A 17,155-nucleotide genomic window follows, 5' to 3' on the forward strand; every position below is an offset into this window, starting at 1 on the left:
GGTTTAGCTCTCCACGCTCATCTCAGCACCGTCGGGAGGAGGAGAGCTAAAGGCCATTCTGCCGTACGTTTTCCCCATTCACACGGACTGGATGTCAGCAGCAAAGGGGTGGGGGTGACGCGGAAGGGCGCAACAGCATCTCGGGGAGGGAGGGAAGAAACTTCGCCAGAAGAGGAAGCAGCGGCTCCTCTCGGCCCCTCGCACCGGCCGGCGAAGTTGCGCCACCGACGCCCCTGCCCGGCGGGCGCCCACCCCCTCACCCCCTCACCCCCTCAGCCCGTCACCCCCTCACCCCCCTCGGCACGCACTACCACGCAGCGCTCGACCCTTCAAACTGCCCCCGAAGTCCAACTGCGCCTCCGCCTCCTCCTGCCCCCGGACCCATCCCAACTAAGTTGCAGGGAAAGCTCCCGCCCAAAAGCGCGGCCTGTTCCGGACAACAGGTGGGCAGTGGCGCCAGCAGGGCTGGGCCTCTCCTAGCCAGGCCCACTCCACTCCTCCCCGGCCAGGGCCCGGGGGCGCCCGGCTCCGGGACGGGGAGGGGGAGCTCGCTCCCTTACCTCCGCCATATTTGCCGTACTGACGGGTCACATCTCCGCGGCGGCCGCAGCTGGGTCACGGCCAGAACCCGGATGTGAGACTCGGCTACAGGACTCCAGCCGCCGCCGCCGCCGCCGCCTCGGCCGCTCCCGCCGCCGCTGCTTCGGCGGGAACGCGCAGGAGCCGCCCGAGCGCGCCCACCACACCCCACTCCGCCCCCTCGCGGCGCCGGGGCTGAGCAGGACCGGAGGGAAAAGGCCGGCGCGCGCGCGCGGCCCCGCGGCAGCAGCCTTCCCTGGGAGGAGCGCGGAGGGGGCGGAGCCAAGGTGGGTGTTGGGGGGAGGTGGGCATCTCCGCGCGACGCGCCTCCCCCGCCCCAGCCGATCCGCGACGCCCGCTGAAGGAGAGGGCCCGAAGGGACCAGAGAGGGCAAGGAAGAGTGCCGAAAAAAGCCGCGTTCAGCCTTCACAGCGCAGCGGAAAAGATACGTCGTGTTCTCCATGTAGGCCTTTTTTGAAGTGCATTTGCTGGAAAACGGATGTCGCTGTGATGCAACAAGGGCAAGGGCGCAAAGTAGAGCGCTTTGAAAGCGGCTGTCTCTGGACAAGTATTTCTCTCAGTTGATTCCTGACAGGAAATGTAAAATCCCACATCCCCAAATCCTAGAGGTCAGAGCAGAGAGATTAAGGAAAGGGACTGTGGATACAGGTAGTCTGCTGTCCTCACATCTCATTGGCTTTTTTCTTTTCCCCTCACACACTTCCTGAGATGCCAGGAGCAACATGATTGTGCAACGTTTGGATTTTGCACAATTGGAGAAATTTTCTACATGCGAGATACTGAAAAGCTGCTCTTTGATGGATCTCTGACTTGACTGCATTTAGGGAAAACCTGCTTATTTGCAATGCCTGAAATGCCAGCAATTTGAAAGTCTATTTTAAAATTTTGGCCTAGAACTGCCAATTGGCCTTCAACGCCAACTCTCATGACTGCACCGCCAATGATTGCAAAATAACAAACATGTTTCCCTTCCACTACTAAGGCAGATACTGGCTAATGCAAAGGTGATATTAAAACATGCACTAACATATTTTACTCAACCAGGAGTTTAAAAATCTTAATTTCAAAAAGATTGTTTTCCCCTAAATGTTCAAGGGTTCTTAATGCAATTTCAAAAATGATTACCCAAATCAACCAAATATAAAAAGTCATTCCTTCCAAATAATGTGATGCCAGCACCACCATATACTGCATAAATGTGCACACTTACAATTTTTCTTTAATACTCAACTTACAATGCAATATGGGCTGTTTTCTTAAATTATTTGTATTCCCTTAAAATTCTACACTCTATTAAGCAGTTTCCTTTTTCCAAAGATTCAACATTAACTTGAAATTCTTATGTCCGATAATAATTTGTGCATGAATAACTTGTGCATTTACAGGTATATGAAGTAGCTGCTAAGTGAAAGGACATTACCTGGTAATTTGACAGGAAAAGAGTCCACAGACAGTCTGTAAACCAATTAAACATAAACATCTGATGCACATTTTCTACTGAAAGAAAAGCAAGGGAAAGAAGAGAAAGGAAAACTTTTAAGGTTCCCAAATCTACAAACAATTTTTACCATTAACTGTACTGTACAGTATTTTCATTTTATTTTTTTTAGAATACTTTTATAAAAGTGTTTTTCAGGATTCCTTGGGGGGAGAATAAATATTTTAGCACAGGTACATAGAGTTACCCTACTGAATTACCTTAGTCCTTTGGACTCAAAAAACAGTTTCTGAAAAGTCAGTTTCTGTTTAAATAGTTTTCACTTTGAGATGTTTGATGGAAAACAGCTGAAGACAAAGAACAATTGATGTGCATAGACCTGGGGTGGGTAAAGACAGAATAAGGGGCCTAGAGGTAGAAACTCAGGCTTTAAAATAACATGGGATAAAGGAGGATTTTCCATTTAAACTAATATATGAAATTTAGTTCACAGAAATTAAAAAGTATTGTCAAAATGCAAGGTACAGGAATAACTTGCTTGCTTAAGCCCGTTTACTCTTTGATTAAGTTAAACCTCAACAAAAAAAATCCCAATTATGATTAAAAAGCTGGGGATCATGGCCCCTTAGGCTATAGAATGAATTCTGAAATTGTCAGGAAAATCGGATCTGGGACTTATTTGAAGGGAATCCTTCTTACCGATAAATGACTTTTAAGTTTATTAATATTGTGAATCATTTTTATTAATTTTAAGTGGCATCACTTAGAGGAAAAATTCCCTCTATGTTTTTCTCCTCCCTTTTTAGTAAATGTGGGTTCAGTCCTTTTTTTAGGCTTAGATATTCTAAAAATATATAAAGTTAGAAATCCAATATTGTTAAGTCATTAGTAACATACTACTAATGAATTCAGTATGGTTTTATTCCCATTTTATTCTCATGATATACTTATCCTTCAAAATTTAACCACTTTAAAGAAAGTAAAGTTTTTCTCAAAAACTCTTGCTTACCTCCTCAGTATCAAATATATGAAAATTAACATTCATGAGCCACACACCATCTTAGTGTTGGATGGGACCTTAGAGGTCTTTTAGCCAATTTCTACCTTGTCTAGATAGGAATCCCTCATTACGTGTCCCCACTATCAGGCTTTTCTGCCTATGCTAAAACACCTTCAATGACTTACTGTCTGATGAAGAGGCTGCTCTTTTCAGAAAAAGCTGTACGTTTAGAACATTCTTCTTTTTATTAAACCAGAATCTATCTCCTTGTTACTTCCATCCACTTCCCTGAGTTTTTCAGCACTTTGGATTAATTCAACAGATGTCTTCTTTGTATTTAAGTGCAAACAATCAATATTTATACTTAGGTTAACAAAATATAAATCTTTAATGCCTACCGATACTAGAAGACCTAAAAATAAGACATAACAGAGTTAAAGGTATGAAAAAATACACCAATACCTATGAGCTGTTTAAAATCATTACCGTTTATATAGTATTTATTAATATGATGTCTAAAATGGTAATTGTTAGAATTGGATAATAAAATATTTTAAAGTTAAACTAAAAAGTGTGGTTAATTCCAATTTTATGTGAGGTTTGTGGCTAATGTCCCAAAACAAACAAACAAAAAAACCACTATACAAAGCCTGAATAAATGCCTCTTGAGCTCCCATTCCCCACCTAAAGGCTTCCTTATTTTCAGGCAAACTAACATTAACTTTCACCACATTTAAGTTTCTCAAAACTGCTATCATATTTGGAAATCATTTTTAAGCAATTTACTAGATACTCCATTAAAAGTCATTAAGTATTTTCATAGAGGCTATCTCACACACTCACACACACACACACACCCCTTTCAATTATTATTTTGGTTTTAACAAAAGCCTTTTAAGGTCACAATTTTACTTCAACCAGTACCTTAAACTAACCAATAAATAAAAAGTCTTTGGCAGTTTACATTTACCTAAGAAATATAACCTTTTATTCAGGACCAATACTTGACTCAAATATAAGATATATACCTATACTACATAAACAAAATGTTATGCAACCCAGGAACCTCTCATAATGCTCCAAGAAAATACCTGTAACAATTTAGGCTCTAGGACTGTTTGAATGCAGCAGATTCAAAATCTTAAAAACAAATTCTCTACCTAACCATTTTCAGAGTCTGTGAGTCCTTCTGAGATTGATAGACTATTTACTAAAATTTTTATTTGAAAGTGTCAACCTACACATGAAATGCAGGTAAAAATTGACAAATATCTATTAATTTGGTTGAAAATACCTGCATGTCAAAAAATTTAAAAAGGATATCTGATAAATTGAGAGTTTACCTTTACTTTAGTACGCAGAATGCAGGTTACAAAGCAGTAATGCAATACATTCGGAAGCCCCACATCTATGCAAGAATCAGCATCATCTTTTTGTTAGTTTAGTTTTTATTATTAATGCCACCCCAAAACACTTACATAGCCTTTTGTTTCTTCAAGTAACAGGGTTTTTTTTCCATAATTTTTTTTTTTTACATAAAGAGTTTTATCGAATGACCCCACTTTATCAGATTACCACAAAATGTTATTTTTATAGCCCTAATATTGTTGACATGTTATTTTTATCTCACCCCCAACTCTGGAAATTATTGGCCTATCATCAATTCTCAAACACTGGAATATACAGAAAGGGTAACGGAGTATTTATATTACTTGAGGGAGTTTGGACTTTCCCTCCCTTAATCTCCAAGTGTGCCCCTGCCTACCAGCATCACATCCGTCTTGTCTGCATTGAACCTCAACCAGTTGGTTCTTAACCACGTCCGAAACTCAGCCAGGCACTGGGAGAATCGAGCCACCACACCATCTGGATCAAAGAAAGAGAGCCTCAGTAGTAACGAGACCAGAGACGATGATACCACAAGCTCACCATGTCTCTAATTCTCAGCCTGTCTCTAATTTTTAAAAGATAGCCAAGAATTAGGACAAGGATCCCATGACAATTTTAGGAAAACATTAATTAGCCTTGAGACATGCAATTTGTAACCGACGGTCAAGGAATAAAAGCGGCCCAATAAATAGGTCGCCTCATTCCATCCATGACTGAAGAAAGAAGGTTCGGTCAACTCCGCGTCATCTGGGCTAAGCGGGCCTCAGTAGAAGGGCCAGTCTTGTAACTGCATAAGCTTTTCTGCAAAATTAAGAGTTTAAGCGTTGGAGGAAGCTTTAGGGATAACAGGGGCCCGGAGAGAGGCAGTGACTTGCCCAAGGTCACACAGCAAACGGGGACCAGAGATGGGCTCCAAGCCAGAGGTCTTTCCACGAAAAGCTGCAAGAACAAGGCCATTTCAAGGAGGGGTAGGCATCTGTCCCCAGGGATCTTCCCACGGCCTGGCAGGGCCTTGTTCCTTCATCTTAATGCCCTCTTCCAGTGTCTCTCCCCTCCCTCACTCCCCTCCGAAATGGGCTGGCCCGCCCAGGACCCCGCTCACCACGGGGCACTGCAGTGCAAGCAGGAGCCTCCCAGGGGCTGGGACCGAACCCGGATCTACAGGGGAAAAGAGGCGGAGCCACAGGGGGGATGGTCAGCTTAGCCCCACCCCGACCGTATTCGGGGCCGACAGGAGAAAGGGGCGGAAGCAAACTGGGCGAGACGAACTCACACCGCAGCGGATTCCCAGCGCGCCGCCGCCGCCGCCGCCGCCGCCGCCAAAGCAAAAGACCGGGCAGGGAGGGGGAGCGCGGAGGAGGGCAGCTGCGCATGCGCCTCGGGGGGGCCGGCGCCCTCCGGGAGGGGGAGCGGGCCGGGCGCGTTCTCTTGCAGCCCCTCCCCGGAAGTTAAGGGTCTTCCGGGCGGTGCTCCACGGTGGGGGAGGGGAGGGGGAGAAAGGGGACCGGGGACACCTTAGGAGCCCCTCATCCCAATCAGGACTAGGAGAGGAGAGATGGTGTATGGAGGCTGCACTTACAGCCGCTGCCGCTGCTGCCGCCGCCACCTTCACTGCTGCCGCCACCGCCTGAAGAAGCCCCATCCATCCGCCTGCAGCCGGGGAGACTCAGAACCTGGGAGGGGCCTGGGGCCCGGGCCGCCCGCCTCCTTTTTCTAGTCGTCGTCCGGAGCTTCCTCTTGCTCCACCAACCCTCTGCCCTCCCCTTCGCCTCCGCCCTCCTCTCGGTCTCCAGCCGCCAGCCAACCGCGCGGCCGCTTGTTGAGCCGGGGCTCCTCCGTCTCCATGACGCCCGGCAAACATTCCGGAGCCTCGGCCGGAGCCGCTGACGCGGGCCGTTGGGGTCCAGGGACTCCGGAAGCAGCTAGGGAAGGGGCGGCCGAGCACTCCGCCGCCTGTCGCCACCATGCCCACCTCTCCAGGAAACAGCCGCAAGCAGCAGAACCTCTGGCTGTAAGTCCGGCGCTGAGAACTTAGCCCGTCCTTCTGGGTCCCTGACGGAGCTCGTTTAGATCGGGGCTCCTGCATCCGTGTTCAGACGGCCCTCGGAGCTCTCCTGCCTCACTGTCCCCTTCCTTGGCCTCGTACGGCCTTGTTGACCCCCCACCCCACCCCCCAACTGCCGTGTTCGCCCCACGGGAAAAGATCTACTTTGTTTGGAACCGCTCTCCCTCCCGACGCTCCTGGGGTGGTTTTTCCGGTCAGCCGGTCAAGCTTGTTGCCCGCATTCAGCCCGCAGGTTCACTGTGCTCTGTGGTCCAGGTGTTTTCTGCCTCCTGCCTTCGTGCTTTAAAACCCATTCCTGCTAAGGACGTTTCTGCAACACTGGAGAGAGAAGCTGGAGGAGAGCGCACAGCTCTGAGGACCCGTTTTGCTTGCAAACTTCGAAAGATGCCTTGGTGCTGCCCCAGCGGCCGCACTAAAGTTTGCTCATTCATCCGCTCTCCTACACTTCAGACCACTTTTGTTCTCTCTTCTCAGACCTTCAGCATCTCTCCTCCAATCTGCAGCCCAGCTTATCATTCTTAACAGGACTCTGAAAGTTCCTGGGAGAGACCCTTACATTCTCTCTCGAATATGGTTCTCAGGGCCCTTTGTCCATTCTACCACTCCACCGAAGTCGTTTTTTTGGTTTTTGGGTTTTGGGTTTTTTGTATTTTTTTGTGAAGGTCGGCAATAGGCGCCCATCGAAATGCAAGGTCTTATTTCTCAGTTTCTTAGCCCTTCCGCTTCTCGTTTGGAATCATTTCATTTGGTTTCTGGGACCCCACTCCTCCCTAGTTCTCTCCTTGTTTTGTGGCTACTTCTTTTCAAAATACTTTGGTGGTACCTTTTCTTCTTTCCCATATCTAAATATTGGAGTGCTGCTGCAGTCAGTCTTTAGACCCCTTTCCTTCACTCTTGTCTTATGCCTTTAAAAATCACCCGTACACTAATGATTCATAAATTTATATCTCTAGCCGGCACCTCTTCCAAAAACCAGACTTTAAGAAAATCAACATCTGTACTTAGAAGGTAATAGGCATCTCATAATTCATATGCAGAACTAACCTTATTTCCCCCTCTTCTCTACTCTGCAGTCTTTGCCATTTCATTAGATAGCAATTTCTGCTCCTCTAGTTACTCAGTAAAAAAACTTTGCAGTTTCTTTTGGCTTCTCTAATGCCCCACTCCATCAGCAGAGTCTATCATTTTTACCTGCAAAATAAATCAAGACTAATAGAAGTCCCTGTAACATTATAGTAACCACCTAAATGGTCTTCTTACTAACACCCTACACATGGTAGTCACTATGGCTCTTCTCAAAACCCTCCAGTTTTTTCCATTTCATTCAGTAAAAACTCACATCATTACAGAGCCCCACAGGATCTCACCTTGGACTCTTCCCTTTGGCTGATTGTTCCACAACAATATCAGACACATTATTTTCCCACTTTACGGCCAATTCATTTGCTGTTTTTTTGTGGAGTTTTTGTTTTTGTTTTGTTTTGTTTTTTGCATTTGCTGTTCTTTGGAATATTGCACCCCCACATACTTTCATGACTCACTTATTTCCTTCAGATGTCATCTTATCAAAAAGTCCTTCTCTAACCACTTCTCATAAAGTAATATAATACTTCTAATTCCCAGCACTTCCAGTTCCTCAACCTTGGTTTAAACTTATCTATAAAACTTATCTCTACTTGGTATATAATATACATGTTCATCAGTGTGTCTTTACCCAAACTATGATACTCCATAGGGCAGACATTTTTGTTCTGTTCACTGCTATTGCCTTGAATGAAGAAAGCATATTTGCTGACTGAACGAATGAATAATGTATGTGAGTAATATTGGTTACTGTGCATCCTGTCTGGTTTTTGTTTATACTTATAGGTATGGAAATCTCAAAGTAAAATTAAGCTGAATTCATGAATTCTCTTGGGGATTTCTTAAATAATGGCAGATTCATAACAGATTACCTATTAAGGAAAGAATCAGGTGGGAAGTAGTATAACCTTCACTTTTTGAGATAGCCATGTTATCCAGTCAAAGCAAAATTTCAGATTTTAAAATTACAACCACTTGTTTGACCTAATGTGTTATTTCTCATCTTCTTCCTTTTAGATTTAATGCTGATCTTGGAAAGGATCTCATGAAACATGTATTTAACATTTTTTTACTTTCTCCCATTTTTTTCTGTATTAGGTGTTTGCCATTAGCGTAACAATCTCCCAGCGTGATAAAACAGCCAGTCTTTCTTCAATGCCCCTGTCCCACCTCTCTGCCCAGTCCCTCTATTCTACTTTCTTACAAATTTATGCATTTCCTTTCAGTTCTTTGAGTTTTCATGTTACCTGTCCACTTTTTTTTTCATTAGTGTTCTTACCATATTAAGAATAATTATTTTAAATTCCCAATCTTGGCAATTCCAAAATTTCTACTATATCTTAATCTGCTCTAATGCTTGCTTTGTTTCTTCAGACTGTTTTTTGGCCTTTGATGTGCTGTGTAATTTTTTGTTTAAAAGCTGAACATGTTGCATCATGTAATATGAACTGAAGTAAATAAGCCTTTTAGTGTGAAATTTTATGTTTATCTGGCTAGGAATTAGGCTGTGTTTACTGTAGCAGTAGGTTTATGAGGCTTCAATTTCCTCCAGTGTCCTTCTTTTTGTCTCTCTCTCTCTCTCTTTTTTTTTTTTTTTTTTTTTTTTTTTTTTACATTCCCCTAGAGACTCCTTGGAGCCTGAGCCTTGCAGCTCTTCCCATTTCAATCCCCTGTTATTGTACAGGAAGGAGACCTATTGGTGTGATGGTAAGATATTGAGGGGAGAGAAAATGTTCCATAATCCTATAATTAGGTCTTAGTCTTTTAGTGGACCTTTGACCTTGAGCTATGACCTTCACAAGTCTTTCTCATATTTTTTTCCTCCTCAGGTAGAACAAGAAATGTAGAGGAAAACTTGGAGTTGTGTATTTATTTCCCTTCCCCCATGTTGATTAGGCTCTGCTAAAATAGTTTTCCTTGAAGCCAGACCTTTGTTAAGGAAAACTGAACAATCTGGGTATATTTTAGAATGGTTATGTCCTATTCCCATGCTGGAATTATGAGGGCATTTTTCTCTGATCATCTTCCTGAGAGGCTGATGGATGTCTTTGTAGGGCTCGGTTAGTGAGACTGGGCCCTGGGAGTTTTTATCTTTAAAATTAGTTTACACTCAGTCTCCAGCAGTCAATTACACTTTAAGTTTTCCTACCATTCACTACCTATTATTTCCTACCAAACACCCTAGTTGCAGTGTTTGTTCCCACTAAATTGTGATTCTCTTTCTCCTGCTTGTCCAACTTTGGGGCCAGTGGTTTATCTATAAACTGATCTGATGGATCTAAAGAGACCTGTTGATTTTCAGTTTGCTAAGTCTTTCTTGTGATAAAAACAAGATTGGTGACTTGTGGTCTTTACATGTTGAACCAGAAACATCTACGTTCATTCTTTAACCCTTGCAGTCTGTTGTCTCTGTTTCTATTCAAAGGTCAGTAATGAGTGACTGAAAGCTTTCAAAAGTCATCAAATTCAATGGGCTTTCTTAACTTTTCTGCCTCTCTGTAGCATTTGACAGTATTGATCTTCCTCTCCTCAACCCTGAGCTTTATTGGCTCACTTATTACTGGTCTAAATGCCACTTTTCTGGTTTCTTTTATCTCCAGCTTCTCCCTCTAGCTCTGTTACCTTCTCTTTGTGCCCTTTAGGTTTTTATTTTAGGACTCTGTTCATTTACTATCATCTCCATACAAAGATTCTCAAATCTGAATCTCCAACTCTAACTTCTGTTCCTTGAAATTCACTTTACTCTTGCATTTTGAACTGCCACCAGACAGCTACAAGATATCACTGATATCTAATATGAACATGTCTACAATTGAACTTTTTAACTGTGTTTTAGAAAACTAACTTAATCCCCACCTTAACTGTATGAGATACGTACTATTATTAACCTTAATGTACAAATAAAGAAACAGATGAATTATTGGACGAGTTTGAGCATTTAAATAGACCTTTGAGTTTAAGTTTTCTTACTTGTAAAACATGACTTTAAATATCTTACAAGTTATTATAAGAATTAAATTATAAAATACAGGTGGATGTTCTTTGAAATTTAAAGTTTAAGTGGCATTGTTATTATCTGTTACCAAGTCCTATCAGTTCTGTATCTGCTATCTTTTAAGGGTGCCTAAGATATGTTTTTATGTTTTAATAGACATGGAAATGACTCTTATGAGGGGAGAAGTCTTTTTTTTTTTTTTTTTTTTTAATATTCATGGATCTATAGAAAAAGGAGGCAAGGTATGCCATGCCACACAGGGTTCCACATAGGAAAGTACAAGGGCCAGTCAGGAGATAGAACAAGCAAGAGGAAACATGGACAAGAACCTTTATTGTGGTTTCTGTGGGAGGAATAGACAAAGCAGAACAAACAGGTTTAGAATTGGCTCATTTGGATAATTTCAAAAGGCTCTGGTTCCTGTTGTAAGGGGGATTAGGGCAGGTGGATAGTGACCCAGAAAGAGATTTGAGAGCCTGAGAAAAGGAGTTGGTAAGGGTTAGGCTCTGGATTGGCTGGTTTGCAGATGTAAGGGTGCTTGTGGGTAAATCTTTTACTATGTATAGGATTTGATTAACCTTGGGTGGGCCAGTCCCTCCAGGGTCAGCAAGTTCTTTGATGTCAAAACACCAAAATGCAAAAAATAAAAAGACATGCTTAACACAAGGTGTATCTTGTAATTTGTTTTATGTCTATATCTGCTGCTCCATGTTAAGCCTTGATTACTTCTCACCTGAACTATTCCCATAGCATCTAACTAACGGTCTTACTTCTACTATGTTCCTGCATATGTTCCTGCATACAGTTAAATATTTTTGGAACATAGTTTAGGTCACTTTACTCTTTTGCTTAAAAACCTTCAAAGCCACTCTCTTGCTTTTGTTAAAAAAAAAAAAATTCCAAAAACATAGCCTGGCTCTTTTGTTTTTGGTTAACTTTGTTTTCCTTCATGCATTTAATTGAATTATTTAGGATTCCCTGTACATACCACATGCTTTTCTACTCTCGTTCACAAAGGTCTTTCCTCAGGGTACATTTTTCACTCTGCTCCAATACCCTTGTCCTCCTTCACCTCCTCCTGCACCAAATACAAATACATGCACATCCCAAATATTTCTTTTGAATTCTATTTCAATTTAAGGCCTAAGTCAGATGTCACTGTCGTGATTTCTCTGTTCATACTTCTCATCCAAAGTAATCTTACCACCATGCTCATTTCATCTTCTGTGTACTTTGTGGCACCTAAAATTTTGTACTTCTATTATAATCATATACATGTTTTATCTATTAGATTGTAAGCTCCTTAGGGGTCATATCTGATTCATATTGTATCCTTGCCAGTGTGTAGCACAAGGCCTTATGTACAGTGTTTTATAAATAACTTGAATAAGTGGAAGAAATGTATTGGTTTTAGATGGAAATTACCATCATCTCATTAAAATAAGGGGCTAAATACAGAAACTTTCACAAGCCACACTTATTTTTCCTTGTGATTATTTATTTCATAGCAAGATTTGTGGATGGATAGCATGTTTTTAATGTCATTTGCCCCTGTTTTCATGGAAGTGATTATCAGGAGTTCTTTCAACAGATACCTATTTAATGCCTTATACTTTTGTTATTACCTAGATACTGAAGATGCAGGAGTCAAAACAAATTAGGTCCCTGCTTTGGAAAACTAAAGAATGTACATAGAGCTCTACATGACCACTTGTATGATGACTGTTTTCAAGTGTAATGGTTTTCAAAGTGGTTACCTCTTGAAACCTCAGAGTGGTTATCTTCTCTAATTTGCCCCTTTTGAAAACATATTTTTTTTTTGAAAACATATTTTCTAATGTAGTTAGAGATGTACCATAAATTTCTCACATAATTGCTACAGGTACTTCTTTCAATTTCTTTCAAAAAGTGGTCTGTATTTTCTGATTTCTTACTTTGCCAGGCAGAATGCTAAGAGCTATGGACATAATAAACATGGTTCCTTCTGATAAAACTTCTGATAAAACTTAAAAGTATGAAGATGGAGGGGGTTCACTGATAATCCTCTCTCGAGATCCCAATAACTAGGTAATTGATAAATGTAACATCATTCACTAATTCATTTCTATTTGGGTCCTATAGAGAGTAGAAAGAACTGGTTTATGAGTAAATATGGTATTTCATTATGCATCTATTTGGTTTGAGATGTCTTTTTTTATTTTCAAATCCATTCCTTTATTTTTTTAATTTAAATTCAACTAACGTATATTGTTAGTTTCAGAGATAGAGGTCAATGATTCATCAGTTTTATATAATACCCAGTGTGCATTATATCATGTGCCCCCTTAATATCCATCACCCAGTTACCGCATCCCCTCACCTCTCTTGCCTCCAGCAACCTTCAATTTGTTTCCTATGATTAAGAACCTCTTATGGGGCAGCCCCGGTGGCGCAGCGGTTTAGCGCCGCCTGCAGCCCGGGGCGTGATCCTGGAGACCCTGGATCGAGTCCCACGTCGGGCTCCCTGCATGGAGCCTGCTTCTCCCTCTGCCTGTGTCTGCCTCTCTCTCTCTGTCTCTATGAATAAATAAATAAAAATCTTAAAAAAAAAAAACCTCTTATGGTTTGTCTCCCTCTTTGATCTCATCTTGTTTTATTTTTTTCCTCTCTTCCCCTATGATCCTCTATTTTGATTCTTAAATTCCACGTATGAGTGAGATCTGTGATAATTGTCTTTCTCTGATTGACTTACTTCACTTAGCATAATAACCTCTAGTTCTATCCACATCATTGCAAATGGCAAGATTTCTTTTTTTATGGGTGAGTAGTATTCCATTCTGTATATGTACCACATCTTCTTTATCCATTCATCTGTTGACGGACACCCGGGCTTTCCATAGTTTGGCTATTGAGGACATTGCTGCTATAAACATTGGGGTGCAGGTGCCCCTTCAGATCACTACATTTGTATCTTTGGGGTAAATATCCAGTAGTGCAATTGGAAGGTTATTGGGTAGCTCTATTTTCAACTTTTTGAGGAACTTCCATACTGTTTTCCAGAGTGGGTGCACCAGCTTACATTCCCACCAACAGCATAAGAGGGTTTCTCTTTCTCCACATCCTCACCAACATCTGTTGTTTCCTGAGTGGTTAATTTTTGCTCTTCTGACTGGTGTGAGGTGGTATCTCATTGTGTTTTTGATTTGTATTTCTCTGATGCTGGGTGATGTTCAGCATTTTTTTAAGTATCTCTTGGCCATTTGGAGGTCTTCTTTGGAGAAATGTCTATGTCTTCTGCCCATTTATTGACTGGATTATTTATTTTTTAGTTGTTGATTTTGATTAGTTCATTATAGATTCTGGATACTAGCCCTTTGTCTGATAAGGCATTTGCAAATATCTTCTCCCATTCTGCTGGTTGCCTTTTGATTTTGTTGACTATTTCCTTTGCTGTACAAAAGCTCTTTATCTTGATGAGTCCCAATAGTTCATTTTTGCCTTTGTTTCCCTTGCCTTTGGAGACATGTCTAGCAAAAAGTTGCAGTGGCTGAGGTTACAGACGTTGCTACCTGTGTTCTATTTTAGGATTTTGGTGGATTCTTCTCTCACATTTAGGTCTTTCATCCATTTTGAGTCTATTTTTGTGTATGGTGCAAGGAAATGGTCCAGTTTCATTCTTCTGCATGTGGCTGTCCAATTTTCCCACAGTTTGTTGAAGAGACTTTTTTCCATTGGATATTCTTTCCTACTTTCTCAAAGATTAGTTGACCAAAGATTAGTTGACCAGAGTCCATTTCTGGATTCTCTACTCTGTTCCATCAATCTTTGTTTCTTTTTCAGTATTCCTTTGGCTCTCTGCAGTCTTTTCTGGTTCTATACAAATTTTAGGATTATTTGTCTCAGTTCTGTGAAAAAAGTTGGTGATATTTTGATAGAGATTGCATTGAATGTATAGACATTTTCACAATATTTGTCCTTCCAATCCATGAGCATGGAATGTTTTTCCATTTCTTTGTGTCTTCTTCAATTTCTTTCATGAGCATTCTATAGTTTTCTGAGTACAGATCCTTTGCTTCTTTGGTTAGATTTATTCCTAAGTATCTTATGGGGTTTGGTACAACTGTAAATGGAATTGATTCCTTAATTTCTTTCTTCTGTCTCATTCATAGTGTATAGAAATGCAACTGATTTATGTGCATTGATTTTATATCCTGCCACTATGCTGAGTTCCTGTATGAGTTCTAGCAATTTTGAGGTGGAGTCTTTAAGGTTTTACACATAGAATATCATGTCATTTGCAAAGAGTAAGAATTTGGCTTCTTTGCCAATTCAGATGCCTTTTATTTTTTTGTTGTCTGATTGCTGAAGCTAGGACATCTAGTACTATGTTGAACAACAGTAGTGAGAGTGAACATTCTTGCCATGTTCCTGACCTTAGGGGAAAAGCTCCCATTTTTTTCCCCATTGAGAATGTTATTCATTGGGACCTTTTCATATATGGCTTTTATGATATTGAGCTATGTTCCCTCTATCTCTACTCTATGAAGAGTTTTAATCCAGAAAGGATGCTATACTTTGTCAAATGCTTTATCTGCATCTATTGAGGGGATCATATGGTTCTTGTCCTTTCTTTTATTGATGTAATTTGTCACGTTGATTGATTTGCCAGTGTTGAACCACCCTTGCATCCCAGGAATAAATCCCACTTGGTCGTGGTGAATAATTCTTTTAATGTACTGTTGAGTCCTATTGGCTAGTATTTTGGTGAGAATTTTTGCATCCATGTTCATCAGGGATATTGGTCTGTAATTCTCCTTGTTGGTGGGGTCTTTGTCTAGTTTTAGGATCAAAGTAATGCTGACCTCATAGGAAGAGTTTGGCAGTTTTCCTTCCATTTCTGTTTTTTTGAAACAGCTTCAGAAAAGTTCTTCTTTAAATGCTTGGTAGAATTCCCCTGGAAAGCCATCTGGCACTGGACTCTTGTTTGTTGGGAGATTTTTGATTACTGCTTCAATTTCCTTGCCAGATATGGGTCTGTTCAGGTTTTCTATCTCCCTGTTTCAGTTTTGGTAGTTTATACATCTCTAGGAATTCATCCATTTCTTCCAGATTGCCTAATTTGTTGGCATGTAGTTGCTCATAATATGGTCTTATAATTGTTTGTATTTCTTTGGTGTTGGTTGTGGTCTCTCCTCTTTCATTCATGATTTTATTTATTTGAGTTCTTTTTTCTTTTTGATAAGTCTGACCAGGGGTTTATCAATCTTATTAATTCTTTCAAAGAACCAGCTCCTAGTTTCATTGATCTGTTCTACTATTCTTTTGGTGTCTATTTCATTGATTTCTGCTCTAATCTTTATTAATTCTCTTCTCCTGATGGGTTTAGGCTTTATTTGCTGTTCTTTTTCCGGCTCTTTTAGATGTAAAGTTAGGTTGTGTATTTGAGACCTTTCTTTTCTCTTCAGAAAGGCTTGTATTGCTATACACTTACCTCTTAGAACCACATTTACTGCATCCCAAAGGTTTTGGGATCTAATTGTTTTATTTAAATTCAATTTGCCAACATATACTATAACACCCAGTGCTCATCCCATCAAGTGCCCTCCTTAGTGCCCATTGTCCAGTTACCCCATCCCCCCACCTACCTCCCCTTCTGCAACCCTTTGTTTCCCAGAGTTAGGAGTCTCTCATGGTTTGCATCCCAAAGGTTTTGAAAAGTTCTGTTTTCATTTGTTTCCATCAGTTTTTAAATTCTTTAATTTCCTGGTTGACCCTTTCATTCTTTAGTAGGATGCTCTTTAGCCTCCATGTATTTGAGTTCTGTCCAAATTTCCTTTTGTGATTGAGTTCTATCTTCAAAGCACTGTGGTTTGAAAATATGCAGGAAATGATCTTAGTCTTTTGTACAATTTGAGACCTGATTTGCGACCCTGTATGTGATCTGTTCTGGAGAATGTTCCATGTGCACTCAAGAAGAATGTGTATTTTGTTGCTTGAGGACGGAATGCTTGAATATATCTGTGAAGTCCATATAGTCCAGTATGTCATTCAAAGCCCTTTTTTCTCCCATCTGCTTAGATGATCTGTCCATTGCAGTAAGTGGGGTGTTAAAGTCCCGTACTACTATTGCTATCAGTGTATTTCTTTCATTTTGTTATTAATTGGTTTATGTAATTGGCTGCTCCCATGATAGGGACATAAATATTTATTGTTATGTTGGATAGACCCTTTAATTATGATATGGTGTCCTTCCTCATCCTTTATTACAGTCTTTGGTTTAAAATCTAATTTGTCTAATATGAGGATTGCTACCCCAGATTTCTTTTGATGTCCATTAGCATGATAAATGGTTTTCTATCCCCTCACTTTCAATCTGAAGATGTCTAGGTCTAAAATGAGCCTCTTGCAGACAACATATCGATGGGTCTTGCTTTTTTATCCAGTCTGATACCCTGTATCCTTTGATTGGGGCATTTAGCCCATCTACATTCTGAGTAACTAACTATTGAAAGATACAAATTTAGTGCCATTGTATTACCTGTAAAGTCACTGTTTCTGTATACTGTCTCTATTCCTTTCTAGTCTATGTTACCTTTGGGCTCTCTT

General features: G+C 41.1%; 2 protein-coding genes across 16 annotated transcripts in view; one reads left to right on the forward strand and one right to left on the reverse strand.

Annotated features, from left to right (window-relative positions):
* The window catches only part of MIER1 (MIER1 transcriptional regulator), a 56,371-nt gene extending 50,211 nt beyond the window's left edge, over nt 1-6,160 (reverse strand). The window contains exons 1-3 of one of the 15 annotated variants that reach the window (XM_038537177.1): nt 6,007-6,160; nt 4,804-4,904; nt 2,021-2,055 (exon numbers count right to left, since the gene is read on the reverse strand). In XM_038537177.1, the coding sequence (XP_038393105.1) occupies nt 2,021-2,055; nt 4,804-4,904; nt 6,007-6,073 (203 nt within the window). In that variant the 5' untranslated portion in view covers nt 6,074-6,160. Of the gene's footprint in view, nt 1-560; nt 776-2,020; nt 2,098-3,223; nt 3,381-4,803; nt 5,475-5,700; nt 5,789-6,006 lie in introns of those variants that run through there. The other 14 variants (XM_038537176.1, XM_038537179.1, XM_038537180.1 and 11 more) reach the window with 14 other exon arrangements.
* The window catches only part of DNAI4 (dynein axonemal intermediate chain 4), a 100,749-nt gene continuing 89,523 nt past the window's right edge, over nt 5,930-17,155 (forward strand). The window contains 2 exon segments of the mRNA XM_038537175.1: nt 5,930-6,329; nt 6,331-6,438. Coding sequence (XP_038393103.1) covers nt 6,271-6,329; nt 6,331-6,438 — 167 coding nt within the window. The 5' untranslated portion in view covers nt 5,930-6,270.

Source organism: Canis lupus, chromosome 5 (genome assembly GCF_011100685.1).
Source record: "Canis lupus familiaris isolate Mischka breed German Shepherd chromosome 5, alternate assembly UU_Cfam_GSD_1.0, whole genome shotgun sequence".
Taxonomy (NCBI): Eukaryota; Metazoa; Chordata; class Mammalia; order Carnivora; family Canidae; genus Canis; species Canis lupus.